This window comes from Ipomoea nil, unplaced genomic scaffold, assembly GCF_001879475.1.
Source record: "Ipomoea nil cultivar Tokyo-kokei standard unplaced genomic scaffold, Asagao_1.1 scaffold1421, whole genome shotgun sequence".
In the NCBI taxonomy this organism is placed as follows: domain Eukaryota; kingdom Viridiplantae; phylum Streptophyta; class Magnoliopsida; order Solanales; family Convolvulaceae; genus Ipomoea; species Ipomoea nil.
The window spans coordinates 3,645,646-3,661,547 of record NW_017617849.1 but is presented as its reverse complement, the minus strand read 5'-3'; the positions used below and the strand labels follow the sequence as shown (position 1 = coordinate 3,661,547).

The 15,902-nt window shown below is 35.1% G+C and overlaps 4 protein-coding genes across 6 annotated transcripts; 2 read left to right on the top strand and 2 right to left on the bottom strand.

Annotated features, from left to right (window-relative positions):
* Positions 1-251: 251 nt before the first annotated feature.
* LOC109187398 (G-type lectin S-receptor-like serine/threonine-protein kinase SD2-5) lies at positions 252-1,781 on the top strand. Its single transcript, XM_019337582.1, has one exon. The coding sequence runs from the start codon at positions 252-254 to the stop codon at positions 1,779-1,781; it is 1,530 nt and encodes a 509-aa protein (XP_019193127.1).
* Positions 1,782-2,348: 567 nt separating this feature from the next.
* LOC109187638 (cytochrome P450 CYP72A219-like) lies at positions 2,349-4,550 on the top strand. Of its 3 annotated transcripts, XM_019337882.1 has the most exons (6): positions 2,351-2,731; positions 2,835-3,037; positions 3,175-3,419; positions 3,525-3,659; positions 3,714-3,912; positions 3,989-4,550. In XM_019337882.1, exons 1-6 carry the CDS (start codon positions 2,437-2,439, stop codon positions 4,415-4,417), a joined length of 1,506 nt encoding a protein of 501 aa, XP_019193427.1. In that variant the 5' UTR covers positions 2,351-2,436; the 3' UTR covers positions 4,418-4,550. The 3 variants fall into 3 exon arrangements, with proteins under 3 accessions (XP_019193426.1, XP_019193425.1, XP_019193427.1); XM_019337881.1 differs by having other exon boundaries at positions 2,349-2,731; positions 3,175-3,423; positions 3,529-3,912; XM_019337880.1 differs by having other exon boundaries at positions 2,350-2,731; positions 3,525-3,912.
* On the bottom strand, positions 3,844-12,870 carry LOC109187644 (probable receptor-like protein kinase At5g20050). The gene is made up of 2 exons (XM_019337894.1): positions 12,341-12,870; positions 3,844-3,930 (listed from the first exon to the last, which is right to left on the bottom strand). Exons 1-2 carry the CDS (start codon positions 12,785-12,787, stop codon positions 3,895-3,897), a joined length of 483 nt encoding a protein of 160 aa, XP_019193439.1. The 5' UTR covers positions 12,788-12,870; the 3' UTR covers positions 3,844-3,894.
* LOC109187397 (G-type lectin S-receptor-like serine/threonine-protein kinase SD2-5) lies at positions 12,799-15,851 on the bottom strand. Its single transcript, XM_019337581.1, has 3 exons — positions 15,016-15,851; positions 12,878-14,361; positions 12,799-12,831 (listed from the first exon to the last, which is right to left on the bottom strand). The coding sequence occupies exons 1-3, from the start codon at positions 15,707-15,709 to the stop codon at positions 12,799-12,801; spliced, it is 2,211 nt and encodes a 736-aa protein (XP_019193126.1). The 5' UTR covers positions 15,710-15,851.
* Positions 15,852-15,902: the final 51 nt, after the last annotated feature.

The following is a 15,902-nucleotide window of genomic DNA, read 5'->3' as shown; positions in this document are numbered from 1 at the left end:
CTCAGACCTGACTCAGAACCCTAGATGGTGTATTGGTATCTACTGAGCATTCTGAGTACCGTAACTGAATGTGTGCTATCTAATCCATAATCTGTATCCCATCAAATTTATATTAGGCACAGAGTTTGCCTAGTTAACTTGCACCACTTAATTAAAGCCCTAATATATAATATATAATATATAATTTATATTATTTGGGAAAATCTTACACTTTAATCTTGCTAGCTTCGATCTCCTGTGATTAAGCAATAATGGCTTCTTCTTCATCATCATGTACCATAGTTTTTGTAGTAGCTCTCGTCCTAGCTATCCTCTGCCTCTTTGGTTTCCAAATAATCCCACACAGGGGTACGGATATGCAGAATGATTTGTACTTGGATTACCGGCGTCTAGTTTGGTCAGCTAACCGGAAACATCCTGTCACAGTTAATCCAACGGTGGAACTCAGGCGAGATGGAGGGTTGTTTTTTGGAAATTATTATTCAAAAGTGTCCTGTTTATTTCTAAATGAAGTTCTCTCCCGTGTGAGCTTGGAAAATCGGCACAGTCATCCAACGACTCTGAATGTCAAAAAGCTTTTACTGGCGATTATTGGTGCTTCCATGGCTGTGGTTTTAACAATCGCCATTTATTTTATAATGCTTAGAAACAAAACAGTTGAGCCGGAAGAGGAGGATGAAGAACTTTTGGATGGTTTGTTGGGGTTCTCTTTTCAAGACTTGAGTGCTATGACAGAAAATTTCAGTAGGAAGCTAGGGGAAGGAGGCTTTAGTTCTGTATTTGAAGGTGTATTGCCGGATGGCACGAAAATTGCAGTAAAGTGTCTCAGAGGATCAGATGAAATCAATAATTCATTTCTGGCTGAAATGGAGACAATAGGAAGTATCCACCATGTGACGAATCTGGTGAAATTAATTGGATTCTGTGATGAAAAGTCACATAGGCTTCTGGTGTATGAACACATGGCAAATGGTTCTTTAGATAGATGGATTTTTAATGAGAACCAAGAATATGGTCTGACTTGGCATGCCAAAAAGAGAATCATGTTAGACATTGCCAAAGGGTTAGCATATCTTCACGAAGATTGCGACCGCAAGATCATTCACTTGGACATCAAACCTCAGAACATCCTCTTAGATCAAAATTTCAATGCAAAAGTTGCAGACTTTGGATTGTCAAAGCTGGTAGAAAAAGACCAGAGCAAAGTTGTCACAAAAATTAGAGGAACTCCGGGTTACATAGCCCCGGAGTGGGCGAGCTTGGTTATAACAGAGAAAGTAGATGTTTACAGTTTCGGGATCGTGATGTTAGAAATCATTTGCGAGCGAAAGAATTTGGACTGGGATGAGGCCGAGGAAGAAGTGCCCTTGCTGAGTGTGTTCAAGAGAAAAATAGATGAAGATAAAGTTGGTGAGATGTTTGATATGTACTGTAAAGATTTGGAAGTTGAGAAAGAAGAAGCAATTGAAATGATGAGGATTGCTGGTTGGTGCTTACAGAGTGATTTCACAAAAAGGCCATCCATGTCAATGGTGGTTAAGGCATTACAAGGTTTTGCAGCTGTTGAAACCAAGTTAGACTACAACTTCAGTTATATACCCATTCCAAGAAACACCATTATCAGCAGCGCAATATTAATGCCATCAGTTTATATACCCATTCCAAGAAACACCATCATCAGCAGCGCAGTATTATTTCCATCAATTTTATATACCCATTCCAAGAAACACCATATCAGCAGCGTAGTATTATTTCCATCAGTTTTATCCGGGCCGAGATAAAAGCACCAATATACGATGTCTCTGTTAATTTTTATGCTACAATGTAACTTGCACTCTTATCTTGTTTATAAGTGGCAACTTTCATTTTTTTTCTAGGATGGACTAGTCTCAAATTGATACAATTGTATTGAAAATTTTGGTTAAAATAAAGCTACTTTTATCTGATACAATTGTGTTCTAATAATATACTCCATATTTCACATTTTCTAAAAAGTTAACTACACACAAAAATATATTATTAAAATATTACTCAATGTGTCTTCAATTATTTATTTACATACACACAAATTTTAAATACAGGTACATAATATGTCAACTCCAACATATAATCTATAAAGGTTATTTTGGATCAGGATTCACAATGTAATATAGATCATGGTCTATTTTATACTTTGTCATACCTACTCAAAAATTAAGTAATTATGTTTAGATATACTAGGATGCCCAAATATAATAACGAATCAAGTTAATGATGATTTACATAACATTTGGCATGTACAATCCTTTGACTTTTCTGGCAAAGATAACTTTCTTCCCCCCGGCGGCGGAAAACAAGAAAAATCTGATAAGGGAAACAAGAGAGAAACTTCTGCTTTATTGCTTTCTTTTTTATCCATCACCTACAGTCGTACATATACAGTTTGTCTAGTATCCAATGAGCAATTTTAGTATGAATATGGTGAGCAGCTTTAGCATTGCAATGTTTTGTTTAGTAGTTTTCTGGGCTTATTGGGCCTGGAAAACCTTGAGCTGGTTATGGTTTGAGCCAAAGAAGTTGGAGAAGAGACTCAGACAACAGGGTTTCAATGGAAACTCTTACCGCCTGCCGTTCGGGGACCTTAAAGAGACTGCCATGTTGATGGCAGAAGCCAATTCCAAGCCTATGAGTTTCACCAATGAAATTTTTCCTAGAGTTTTGCCATCCCTTGACAAAACTATCAGGAATTATGGTAAGAACTAACATTTTCCTCTCCTCTCATGTTTATGGGGTTTGAGAATTTTGATTAATTTAAGGTAGTTTGTTAATTCTTGGTGTTGTGTTTTTATTGGCAGGCAAGAATGCTTTTACGTGGAAGGGGCCACAACCAGAGGTCCTCATCATGGACCCTGAACTTATAAGGGAGATATTCTCCAAATACACTGTGTTTCAGAGGCCTCCAAGAATCCTTTTGAGTGGACTGGCAACTTATGAGAAAGATAAATGGGTTAAGCATAGAAGACTTCTTAATCCAGGTTTTCACGCAGAAAGATTGAAGGTACGTCATTTCTTATTCTATCAAATTTATGATTAACTGTGCTAAACAGATCGATAATTAATGAATGGTGTGTTGTTGAATTGGTAGCTCTGGTACTGATAATAAAGATTATGTTTTTGCTGCACACATATATATAGCATATGGTACCAGCATTCTATTTGAGCTGTTCAGAGATGCTAAGCAAATGGGAAAAACTTGTGGGCGCAGAAGGATCAGAGTTGGATGTTTGGCCTTTTCTCAGAACACTAACAGCTGATGGGATTTCAAGAACAGCCTTTGGCAGTAACTATGAACAAGGAAGAAAGATATTTGAACTTCAACAAGAACAAGCAGAGCTTGCTATTCAAGTAGCACGGTCCTTGTACAATATTCCAGGTTTGAGGTACAATCACACCATGCAGCATCAATCCCTGCAATTTTCAACAATAATAGATTCTTGCTTGGATTATTGAATCTTGATTTTGTAGTTCTTTCTCTGGATATATAGATATTTGCCAACCAAAAGGAACAGGAGGATGAAGCAAATCTTTAACCAAGTGAGATCATCAATACTAGGAATGATTGATAAAAGAATAAAGGCAATTGAGGCAGGGGAATCTAGAAATTATGACTTATTGGGCATAATGCTGGAATCAAACCTCACCGAAATCCAACAGCTTGGAAGTAAGAGTTATGGAATGAGTATGGATGAAATAATTGAGGAATGCAAGCTATTCTACTTTGCCGGGCAAGAGACAACCTCCACTTTACTTGTCTGGACAATGATCTTACTAGGTAAGCATTTGGAGTGGCAAGAACGAGCTAGAGAAGAGATTTTACAAGTCATTGGCACAACAGAGGAACCAGATTCCGACAAGCTAAACCAACTCAAAATTGTTAGTATTCTTTCTCATCTCCATAAACTTTATCAGAGCCATGACTAACCTTGTTAATTTGTGTACATGCATGCAGGTAACTATGATCTTGAACGAGGTTTTGAGGTTATATCCGCCTGGGGTTCCATTTGGCCGAGTGATTGAACAAGACACCAAACTAGGAAACATAACCTTACCGGCCGGAATTCAGATCCTCATCCCACTCATTCTGCTGCAACAAGACGAAGAAATGTGGGGCAAAGATGCAAAGGAGTTCAACCCAGAGAGGTTCAGGGAAGGGATCAGCAAAGCAACCAAAGGGCAATTCTCCTTCTTCCCGTTCGGCTGGGGACCTCGGATTTGCATCGGACAGAACTTCGCCATGTTAGAGGCCAAGATGGCATTGGCTATAATCCTACGCCGCTATGCTTTCGAGCTGTCCCCTTCTTATGCGCATGCTCCTCAAGCTGGAACAGCTCTTGTACCTCAGTATGGCGTTCAGTTAATTCTGAGAAAAGTAGATTGAGGTTTGTGTGGATACTAAATAATGTTACTCTGAACACATTGTTTAGCTTCTTCAATCTTGAGTGGGTGTTATATCTCAGAGTACCATATACAAACAAAAATAATGTACCCTATACATTGTTCACACAGCTCTACCTAATAAGCATTGCACACATGACACAACAGTGAAAATCTAGGAACATGTAAAAGCTAAAGGAGCAAATTGTGGAATAAAAATTAACAGAAATTCATAAGCATAAAACATATATTGTAATTTGGTTTATGACGCCACAGAATATTGGGTTGATCAGCTAGCTAGCCCTTTACCTCGGCCCAGATAAAATTGATGGAATTAATACTATGCTGCTGGTTGCAACAACTGATATGGTGTTTCTTTGAATGGGTGGATAACTGAAGTTGTAGTCCAAATTGGTTTCAACAGCTGCAGAACCTTGTAATGCCTTAACCAGCATTGACATGGATGGCCTTTTTGTGAAATCACTCTGTAAGCACCAACCAGCAAGCCTCATCATTTCTATTGCTTCTTCTTTCTCAGCTCCCAAATCTTTGCTGTACATATCAAACATCTCACCAACTTTATCTTCTTCTATTTTTCTCTTGAACACACTCAACAAATGCACTTCTTCTTCGTCCTCCTGATTCCAGTCCACATTCTTCCGCCCACACACAATTTCTAGCATCACAATCCCGAAACTGTACACATCTACTTTCTCTGTTATAACCAAGCTCATCCACTCCGGGGCTATGTAACCCGGAGTTCCTTTCATTTTTGTGACAACTTTGCTCTGGTCTTTTTCCACCAGCTTTGACAATCCAAAGTCTGCAATTTTCGCGTTGAAATTTTGATCTAAGAGGATGTTCTGAGGTTTGATGTCCAAGTGAATGATCTTATGGTTGCAATCTTCATGAAGATATGCTAACCCTTTGGCAACGTCTAACATAATTTTCTTTTTGGTATGCCACGAGAGACCATGTTCCTTCCCATAAAAAATCCACCTATCCAAAGAGCCATTCGACATGTGTTCGTAGACCAGAAACCTTTGTGGCTTTGCAGCACAAAATCCTATTAATTTTATGAGATTGGCGTGATCGATGCTTCCTATTGCTGCCACTTCCGTCCAAAATGAACACTTGACTTCTAATCTCCGGAGGCGCTTTACTGCAACTTTAGTTCCATCTGGCAATGCACCTTCAAATACAGAACCAAATCCCCCCTCCCCTAGTTTCAGGCTGAAATTTTGTGTCATGGCAATGAGATTCTGATATGAAAATCGAGTTGGCAATCCAGGCACCCCATCCGGGAACTCCTCCTCCTCATCTTCTACTTGAATTCTCTTAATCATGTGGGCAATCCAGACGAAGAAAAAAGCTGCGATTAAGAGCACCCCTGCAGATCCAGCAATAGGCAGCAATACCAATTTGAGGTTCGTCCTTGGGTTGTTTTCTGGAGAAGAGAGTGATACTGATGATGGAGGAGGACTGTGGAGCCGCTGCATATAAGAATTGGCAATAGTAGTCTTGGTAAGTTGCCCGCTGCATATAACGACAGATTGGTGTGAGCAAAGGATAAGTAAGAGAGCTGCAAGCAAAATTGTGGTACATGATGATGATGATGATGATGGAGTGAAATGAGAAGCCATTATTCTTTAATCAAAGGAGAAGCTCGGTTAACCTCTCAACAACTAAAACCAAGATCAAAATATTGTAACATACTCAATTTTGTTTCTTCTACTATCTCCCCTCTCCACCTCACCAAAAAAAATACCCTGATGGGAACCATTTATTTCAGTTGTTTGGTAGACATGAATTGTATTACAATTCTTTGGTCATTCCAATTACAATGTTTTGTTCGATGGAATTGTAATTCCCTCTTTTGTGAATTGTAATTCGGGGTACATCATGAATTGTGATTGTGAGAAAAAAAAAAAAAATGGGTGCAATAGCACTAGTATCCTTTATTATTATTATTAGGGAAAATGGTCAAATAGCCCTAATGATCTGTGATGGCAGGTCATTAACTTGTTTTTGGGCTTCATTGCACCTAAATGAATTATTGATAGGTGTAATTGCACCTTTAAAAAATTTAGGGGCCTAATTGACTCTTAAGTTAAAGTTCAAGGGCTTATTTAACCTTTTTTCTTATTTTTATATCAATAATTTTTATTTTAATCCCAATAATTCTATTTTAGATACCAAACAACGTAATTAAAATTTCTATTTATTCTTAAATTATTTTTTCCACTAAATTACAATTCTTTTCTATTAAAGGCTCTGTTATTGTTTTCAATTAAAAAAAAAAAAGAAAAAAAACTCTGTTATTTGTCAACGACCGTGTTTTTTGGTTATCATTACGGTCTACGTGTGGGGACGAGTATAGTGTATACCAATTACGTAGTACATTCCAAGATTTATTCCACTCGCAAGGCTAACAGTGGACCCCATCTCTAACGAATTTCAGTAAACTTACCCATGCCTAATTGGTGTATGATAAGTCTACCAACTTGTCTTCGGCCAATTATGGCAAATTATGCTCTGCATCCGTGTATGGTGCACACGAATGTAAAAACAGTGTCATTTTATTTAAATAAGAAAAATTATTTTCGATTGACGTTAGTTACATAAACAGCTATTCATAATTTTATAATTTCATATTCTAGATTTATAATTATGAAATTATGAATGTGTACTTATGCAATTTTGGATTTTTAGTTATGAAGTTATGGATGTGTAATTATGCATGCAATTCTGAATGTATAGTTATGAAGTTATAATTTCACATTCTGAATGTATAGTTATGAAGTTATAGATGTGTAGTTATGGAATTCTGAATGTATAGTTATAAAGTTATGGATGTGTAGTTATATAATTCTGGATGTGTAGTTATGAAGTTATGAATGTGTAGTTATGCAATTTTAATTTTTTTTTTAAGTCGGACATCAAAACGGCATCGTTTTCCGTGTGCACCATGCATGGTGCACACAGTTGCACAGCATAATGCTCCGTCAATTATTGTGTGGACCATGAATATTAGGTACATTTTTAATATATTAAAAGTATATTATTTTTGTATTGAAGACACATTATTTTTGTACTGAAGGCACATTATATAAAATAATGTACCCTTAGTATATTAAAAAAATACTTTAAAAAAATATATCTTACGTATATAAATAATGTACCTTTAATATATTAAAAATATACTTTTTATTTATGATACACACAATTGTGTGGACCATGTTCCATGCAATAATGATTGGTCTTCTTTGGTAGATGTACATTTCTGCACTGATTAGACAACGGGATTGCTTTATCTATTGTTAGAATTGACAAGCAAATTTGTAAATTTGACAACTTGGATTTAACAAAATTGCTAATATAGCAATTAAGTATACATTAGCCTCCACTAAGGTTCAATCTCATGACCTCTCATATGAAAGAGGTCACTACATACCATCTAAGCATGTAATGATGTGTTAGTTCATCTTTATTAAAACGAGACGAGTCATGTATATTGTATAGTAATAGGTATAACATTTTTATACTCTTCTTATTCTAAAATGAATACACGTAATTATATATGGTATGGTTTTTTTAAAAAATAAATACAAAAAATTTAATGTCATTTTTCTATCAAATTAAAATCACTACATAATATTCATCCCTTAATCGGGTATCCCTATTGCTTGTAAAGAGAGATTAAAGACTTGTAGAAAGTGAGTACACATGTGAAGATGTCAAGTAATCCAATTTTTTCCCCTTACTTTCTTATGTATTTTTTGATGTATCTTAAAGGAATAAAGATCAAATAAGCCATCGAACTGCACACAATAATGCAATTAGGCCACTAAACTCAAAAAAGCTACAATTGAGTCCCTAAACTAATCTATTTCAAACAATTTGTCCAATTTGAAAGTTTTTCCCATTTCCAACAGGTCACCCAATTTAAAATATATTTTAAAAATATTTTTTTTTTAAAAATAAATAAAATAAACTAAAATTATAAATAAAAAAATTTAAAAAAAAAAAAAACAGAAAACCTCTCGTCTCCGAGGAGACTCTTCGTCTCCGGCTATGGAGGCGGAGGTATCTTTGTCTCCAGCCAGAGACGAAGATCCCGGATCTTCGTCTCCGGCCATGGAAACGAAGATCCCATCTTCGTCTCCAGCCATGGAGACGAAGGTCCCTTTGTCTCCATGGCCCATGGCCGAAGATGAAGCTTTTTTTGTTTTTTTTTTTTTTTTTGTTTTTTTTAAAAAAATTATAATTTTAGTTTATTTTAATTAATTTTTTTTAAAAAATATTTTAAAAAATATTTTAAATTAGGTGACCTATTAGAAAGGGGGAAAACTTGTAAATTAGACAAATTGTTTGAAATTTGTTAGTTTAGGTACTTAATTGTAATTTTTTTGAGTTCAGTTGCCTAATTGCATCATTGTGTGTGGTTCGATGACCTATTTGACCTTTATTCCTATCTTAAAAATATTGTAGAATACAAGCAATTTTTTCCAACATTATTTAGGGTTAATATATTGTTGCACGCATGTATAGCTTAGTTAGTTTTGGATAAAAATACATAATCGAGTTTTAATAGTCGCAGTGTGATATAATCAAAAACTCGACTATTAGTTTTTTTACAAATCACATTTTTTTTTTTATAAAAACGTTTTAATTTGACTCGACAAGATAATGGAAGAATAAATTAATTAGTGTCGGGTGTATCTATCAAGAGGTCATTTAACCATTGTTTACAAAGAGTCCATCACATTAGATGTAACTATCACATTTTATAATGGCATTTAACCATTGTTTACATTATATACAAAAAAAAAAAAAAAAAAAAAAAAAAAAAAAAAAACTAGATAAGAGTATGGTAGAGTGGTAATGAGTGTATTTTCTATGTAAGATAAGAGGTTGTGGGTTCAAATCTTAATATAAGCATGTATGTGTGTCTTTGTTTTGGACATATTAATGTAATATATTGATGGTAAAAATAATTAATTTTAAATATTTATAAAATAATATATAAATTGACATGTAAGTTTGATGATGTGGCAGAGATAATATCAGCACATTCGCTATTGTCCTTAATTGTTTCAAAATTAAGGTAGGTTGGTGGTAAAAAATTAAATAATTAGCTTTAACTATTATCACTCACTATAGTACATGACCTCATAGGTACCCTTTGACCCCAATTTTTTTTAATAATAATATCATTTTTTCCTAAATTCGCGAATAGTAAAAATTAATTCAAATTTCAAATTTTAGCATGTTCCAAAGAAACATGTTTAGTTATTGGCGAATCCGCCAACTTTGACGTTTTGACCGGTCAAAACGCTGAAGTGCAGTGGACTACTCCAAACCGCTGAAGTTCAACACACTACATTTAGCAGCTTGTTGAGTTGGCATTTTGGGAAAGGAATCTTCCTTCCCCAAAAGACCCTCCAATTATTAAAAATAAAATTAAAAAAATATTTACATCGTTTTAACTTTTAACTTTTAACTTTTAATGAAGCCGGAGGATTCTTTATTTAAAGAAGCCTCAGGCTTCTATACTCTTTTCCTAAAGGGGCGTTGAGCTCCCTTTTATAAGGGAGCCAACACCCTTTTTTTTTTTTTATTAAACTTTCGATTAATCCCACATCTTTTCTGTTTTTTGTTATTATTATTATTATTATTATTATTATTATTATTATTATTATTATTATATCTTTTTGGTCATTTTACATGTTAACCGCTAATTTTACTAAATATCTTTTTTATAAACCGCTGATACAATCTGCTGGTCAAATCCGCTAACACAATACGTTAATTGTTAATCGCTAATACAATCTGCTACCGCTAACTGCTAATTGCCAAATAAGCCCTTACTCATTGACTTGGTGCATGTACGATAGTCAAGTCTACAAAGTCTTTTTCTTCCTTGCTTGCTAGTGTGATGCATAGATTACTTTATTGAATTAAAAAATTCAGTATATCATAGTACACAAGTTTGAATATTATTGTATAATTAACTGCATGTATACAATTAATTAAACAAAGATTGCATTCAATTTCGATTGACAATATTCTCAACACTTATTGTTAGTTGTAAAAAAAAAATGTGATATAACATCAACAAATGATGTGTCAAGACAAATTTTATGTTGTGTCTCCTACTAAAGTATTACTCATTTAATATTTACTTTCGAACATGCAATTATTGTATTAATATTTTTTATTTAATTATTTTGTTTATTAATTTATAGTATGGTCAACTAATTTATTAAGTAGTCAAAAAACAAATAGTTTTAAAAAAAGCCATAGATAATGTGCCATATTGTGACTTGTGAGTAACATTACAGGTGATTTTAATAGGGAAAAATATATTATTTATCAAAAATTATAAATATTTTACTTTGAGAAAAAATTTGACAAGATAAAAACTGTAATTAATTACATGAATATTGAGTTGCATGATTCTTGAAGGCGAGGCATACATTTTATCCCGGAGGGGATGATCGAGTGGGTTAAGCCTTTGATTTGTAATTAATGAGTTTAATTATTGTCATTACTCTCTCAGTCAAACTCAACGCACATGATCTTTCTAGTTCTTTTGTGGTTTGTGGCTATTATATAGAATTGGAAGTTAACCCAATGCCCTAACGTGGTTTACTCATCTTTTGTAGTTTGTGAGCTATTATATAAAAGTGAGTTTTACTCATAGCATACCCTCAAAATAGTGACTACGACTATGTTTTGCAAACTTAGCTGAAAGCTGAAAAGTAGGTGAAACCTGAAAAACTGTTAAACTAGTTGATTATGCTTAAAAGTGTTTGGTAAAATTAGTTTTTTGATAAGTTGATAAATGTAAAAAGGTTAAAAAGGACATCTTCATAAAATTTAAATATTTTTAAATTTAAATAGGTTTGTTTACCTATTAAAATTTAACATTTTTGAAATAAAACTATTAACATAATCATGATCTAGCATCACACTTATTCTTTAAACTTTTATATGCAATTTTTCGTTTTGCAGTAGCTTCAAACTCTTCTTTAATCTCTTTACATTTCATTAACCTATGTTCATGCTTTCGAATATATTTGATACAAATCTCACAAAAAAAAAAACACCACGTATTCGTTGGTCCACTTAAAATTATCTTCATCCATATTATCATTTGTTGGAGCAATAGTAATAGTAATAGTAATAGTATGTTGGAGCCATATTGGGAGGAGGAGGAGGCTAACACATGGGCGTGGAGTGGGTTAAAAAAAATGAAAAGAAAAAGAAAAACCACACCAGAGATCTGAAGACTTGTTTGAAGATTAAGGAGTTACTAGGTGGTGAATGCATACAAATATAAGAGAATGAGAAAAAGTTGGGTTTTAATTGCGATGGTAAATTATGTCATTTATTTAAAATAATAACGATAAAAATGAGAAAAATGTTAGGAAGCTACTAATTTATTTTTGAAATGCAGCATATGCATTAATACATATAACTAGTTTTTTGCAAAATTGCATCAGTTTGAATTAGGTCCATCATACACAATTAAAATTATACAAGCTAAAGCCTAAAGGTGTAAACTGAAACAAAAAGATTAACAGGAAATTGATATGCACTATCTAATTTGCTTTATGTTGTGACAGAACAATGGATTAAGCACGTACCTACTTCACCTTGGCCCAGATAAAATTGATGGAATTAATACTGTATTGCTGGTAGCATCAGGAGCTACTTCCCCCTCCTCATTACTGAAGTTGTAATCCAAGTTTAAGTTATTATCAACACTTGCCAAACCTTGTAATGCCTTCGCCACCTGTGACATGGACGGCCTCTTTGTATAATCACTGTGTAAGCACCAACCAGCAATCCTCATCATTTCTATTCCTTCTTCTTTCTGCACTTCCAAATCCTTGTTGTACATATCAAACATCTCACCAACTTCATCTTCTTCTATTTTTCTCTTGAACACACTCAGCAAATGCACTTCTTCTTCCTCGGCCTGATCCCAGTCCACATTCTTCCGCCCGCAAACAATTTCTAACATCACGATCCCAAAGCTGTACACATCTACTTTCTCCGTTATAATCAAGCTCGTGCATTCTGGGGCTATGTAGCCTGGAGTTCCTCTCATTGTTGTCACCACTTTGCTCTGGTCTTTTGCTACCAGCTTTGACAAACCAAAGTCTGCAACTTTTGCGTTGAAATTTTGGTCCAAGAGGATGTTCTGAGGTTTGATGTCCAAGTGAATGATCTTATGGTTGCAATCTTCGTGAAGATATGCTAACCCTTTGGCAACGTCTAGCATGATTTTCTTTTTGGTTTGCCAATTGAGACCATGTTCCTTCTTCCCATTAAAAATCCATCTGTCCAAAGAGACATTCACCATGTATTCATAGACTAGAAGCCTCTGTGATTTTGTAGCACAAAATCCTAATAATTTTACCAGATTGGCGTGATGAATGCTTCCAATTGTTACAACTTCTGTCATAAATGAATTCTTGATTTGATCAGCTCCCTTGAGGCACTTTACTGCAATCTTAGTGCCTCCGCACAGTGCACCTTCAAAAACAGAACCAAACCCTCCTTCTCCAAGTTTTGTACTGAAATTTTGGGTCATAGCACTCAAGTCTTGATAAGAGAATCGAGTAGGAAACCCTGGCAGACCATCCAAAAACTCTTCCTCATCTTCAGGTTGGACTGTTTTCTTTCTAACCAACAAAAAATAAATGGTGATTATTACAAGCACAGCCATGGAAGCACCAATAGTCCCCAATATAATTTTGGCATGCCTCTGTTGAACCCATGGATGAGTAGTTTTTGGAATTGATAGCTGAGTCGAGGAATTTTGCACCTTCAGATAAATAGATTTGTTGCTTCCCACGTAGTCCATGGTCACAAGGGAGAGAACTTGATTCAGCAATAAACAGTACCCTTTTGAATAACCACCATAAAAATGAAGTGCTTTGCATGAGCAGTCCCTCAAACATCTGTTTTTACAACTTTGTAAATCAGTGTAGTCACCAAATTCGTCTCTCACATTGTGGCCAATGAAACTCGTATTCTTCATCTCCAGAAGAGTGTGGAGTTGGGAATGCTCACACGAAATGGGAGTATTTAAAGAACATCCTTGGGTTGCTTGACTTCGGTTAACTGGCGTGAAAAAGCCCAGTTCATGATCAGGAGGACAATTACAGTTTTGATTATACCCATCACAAACACCGTATTTTCCGCAAGCCAATGGGTATCCACAAAAACCAGTAGGAGGTGTAAAAACATCAGCAGTTTCCGCCCAGTCAGAAGACTCAATTCCATACGTTCTCAAATGTCCATCAGGCTCAAACTTGATGAATGCATTGTTTGGAAAATAATTGGACATATCTTCTATATTAGCATATTGATACCAATACGCATTAGAGGAGCGTATATAAGCATAAGCCGAATAGTCATAATCAATGTAGAGTGAATATAAACCTTCTCCAAAAATTGATTTTGATATACTGGCTTTGAGAATCGTCTGTCCCCTAAGACCGGACGACATTACTTTCCAAGCAGCAGGTAGTATAGTGTCTGTAGGATGATCAAAAGACTGCCAAATGGTTTCATAATTTTTGCCAAAAATGACAAGGTTTCCATTCTCGGTCAAATTCAATCCCAAGACAGGAGTCCCATTAGTGTGTGTGGACCAAACCACTGTTCCATTAGAGTCCATCAAAACCAAGCCTCCATCTCGCCTCAGTTCCACGGTTGCATTAACTGTGACAGGATGGTTCCGGTTAGCAGACCAAACTAGACTCTGGTAATCCAAGTTTAATTCATTGGGTATATCAATATCCTGGAGTAAGAGGACACCGAAGAGGCAGGTAGTGCCGAAGTCATCACAGATTAAGCCACACGTAAACATCCCATCATAATGAATGCTGCCATGACGGAACAGGAGAACTACAGATAATGGAACCCCATCTGAAGAATTTTCCACACAAAAGCTGCTGCTTATCATTAAAGTGTGCGAGTATAATTAAAGTGATTATAGATGTACACAAAAATTAGAAGATCTTTATATATTTATATATTCAAAGATTCCATTGAATTAAGACTTAATTTCATCTTAGCTTTCTTGTCTTTGATAGCAATTTCAAATTTTATTTAGACTATTATTTTTGTCATTTAACAACCTAGACTGTTATATTTTGGTTAGTCTTTTTCATATTTTTAGTAAGGGTATTTTGGTGTCTTCATATTTTCCCAATTTAATTAATTTTGAATTTTAGGTAACCTTTTGATTTTTAATAACCACATTTTCAACTAATTTTTATTTTTTAGTTAAGTTCTAAACTAATTAAACTAGTTGAAACTGAAAAACTAATAAAAAATATGAAAATACAAAAATGTCTTTACTAAAATTAGAAAAAAAAAGTCATGAAAATAACTAAAATTATCTAAAAATAATACGGAGTAATAGTCTAATGTTAAATGATAAAAACAATAATCTGAGATTAAAGTCATGAGGCTTCTAGTGGAATTAACTTTTTGAATCAATTTCAAATAAAAATATATTTATAGTCACAATATAATGAAAAGCTACAAAAAAGAATGAACAGTAGCTAGCTAGCTAACCTTCTCCATAGTTTGAAGTTGATATGCTGCCTCTGATAAGCTCCATTGCCCTACCATTTTTTACTTGCCCTTGACGAGGTTGTATAACGTCCACTGGATAATCAAAAGACTGCCAAATGGTTTCATTATTTTGTCCAAAAATGGCAAGATTTCCCTTATCCGTCAATTTCAAACCGGAGACATTGGTATTGGTGTGCGTGGACCAAACCAGGGATCCGTCAGACTCCATCAGAAACAACCCTCCATCTCGCCTCAGTTCCAAGCTTGCATTTACTGTCACAGTTCGCTTCTGGATAGCAGACCAAATTAGATACTGGTGGTTGTGAGGCGAGTTGTAATAAAAATATTGGGAAACAAGGACACCGAAGAGGCAGGTAGTGCCAAAGTAATCACAGATTAGGCCACATGCGAAGCTGGTAGAAGAATTGATTTGTCTGAACAGGATAACCCTGGATAATCCAACTCCATAATTTGCGTCATAGGAGTAGTTACTATTACTGTCGGTCCAGGAAATAATAGAGGAGGAGTTGCCAATATTATACTCCGCAAGCGGTTGCGGTTGGCCACAGATAAGCAGGCTGGATTGCGAACAAAGGATAACTACTACTAGTACTAGGAGAACTTGCGCTGCTGCAAGGATACGTAATGATGACTGGGTTTGGGTGTAGTAAATGTAATGCCAAGTCGCCATCATTGTGTGTGTGTATGTGTAATCAAAGGATCGGAGGAGCAACAATATAATAATGGGTAGGAAACCAAACCAAACCAAGCTCACAAGTCACACATCATAACGCGTAAGCTATTAATTAAGTCAAGTCTACCAATCTAGTCTTCCTCTGCCCTGCCCTACCGTCAAGTCTACTGCCACACATCTCAACCTTTTTTTT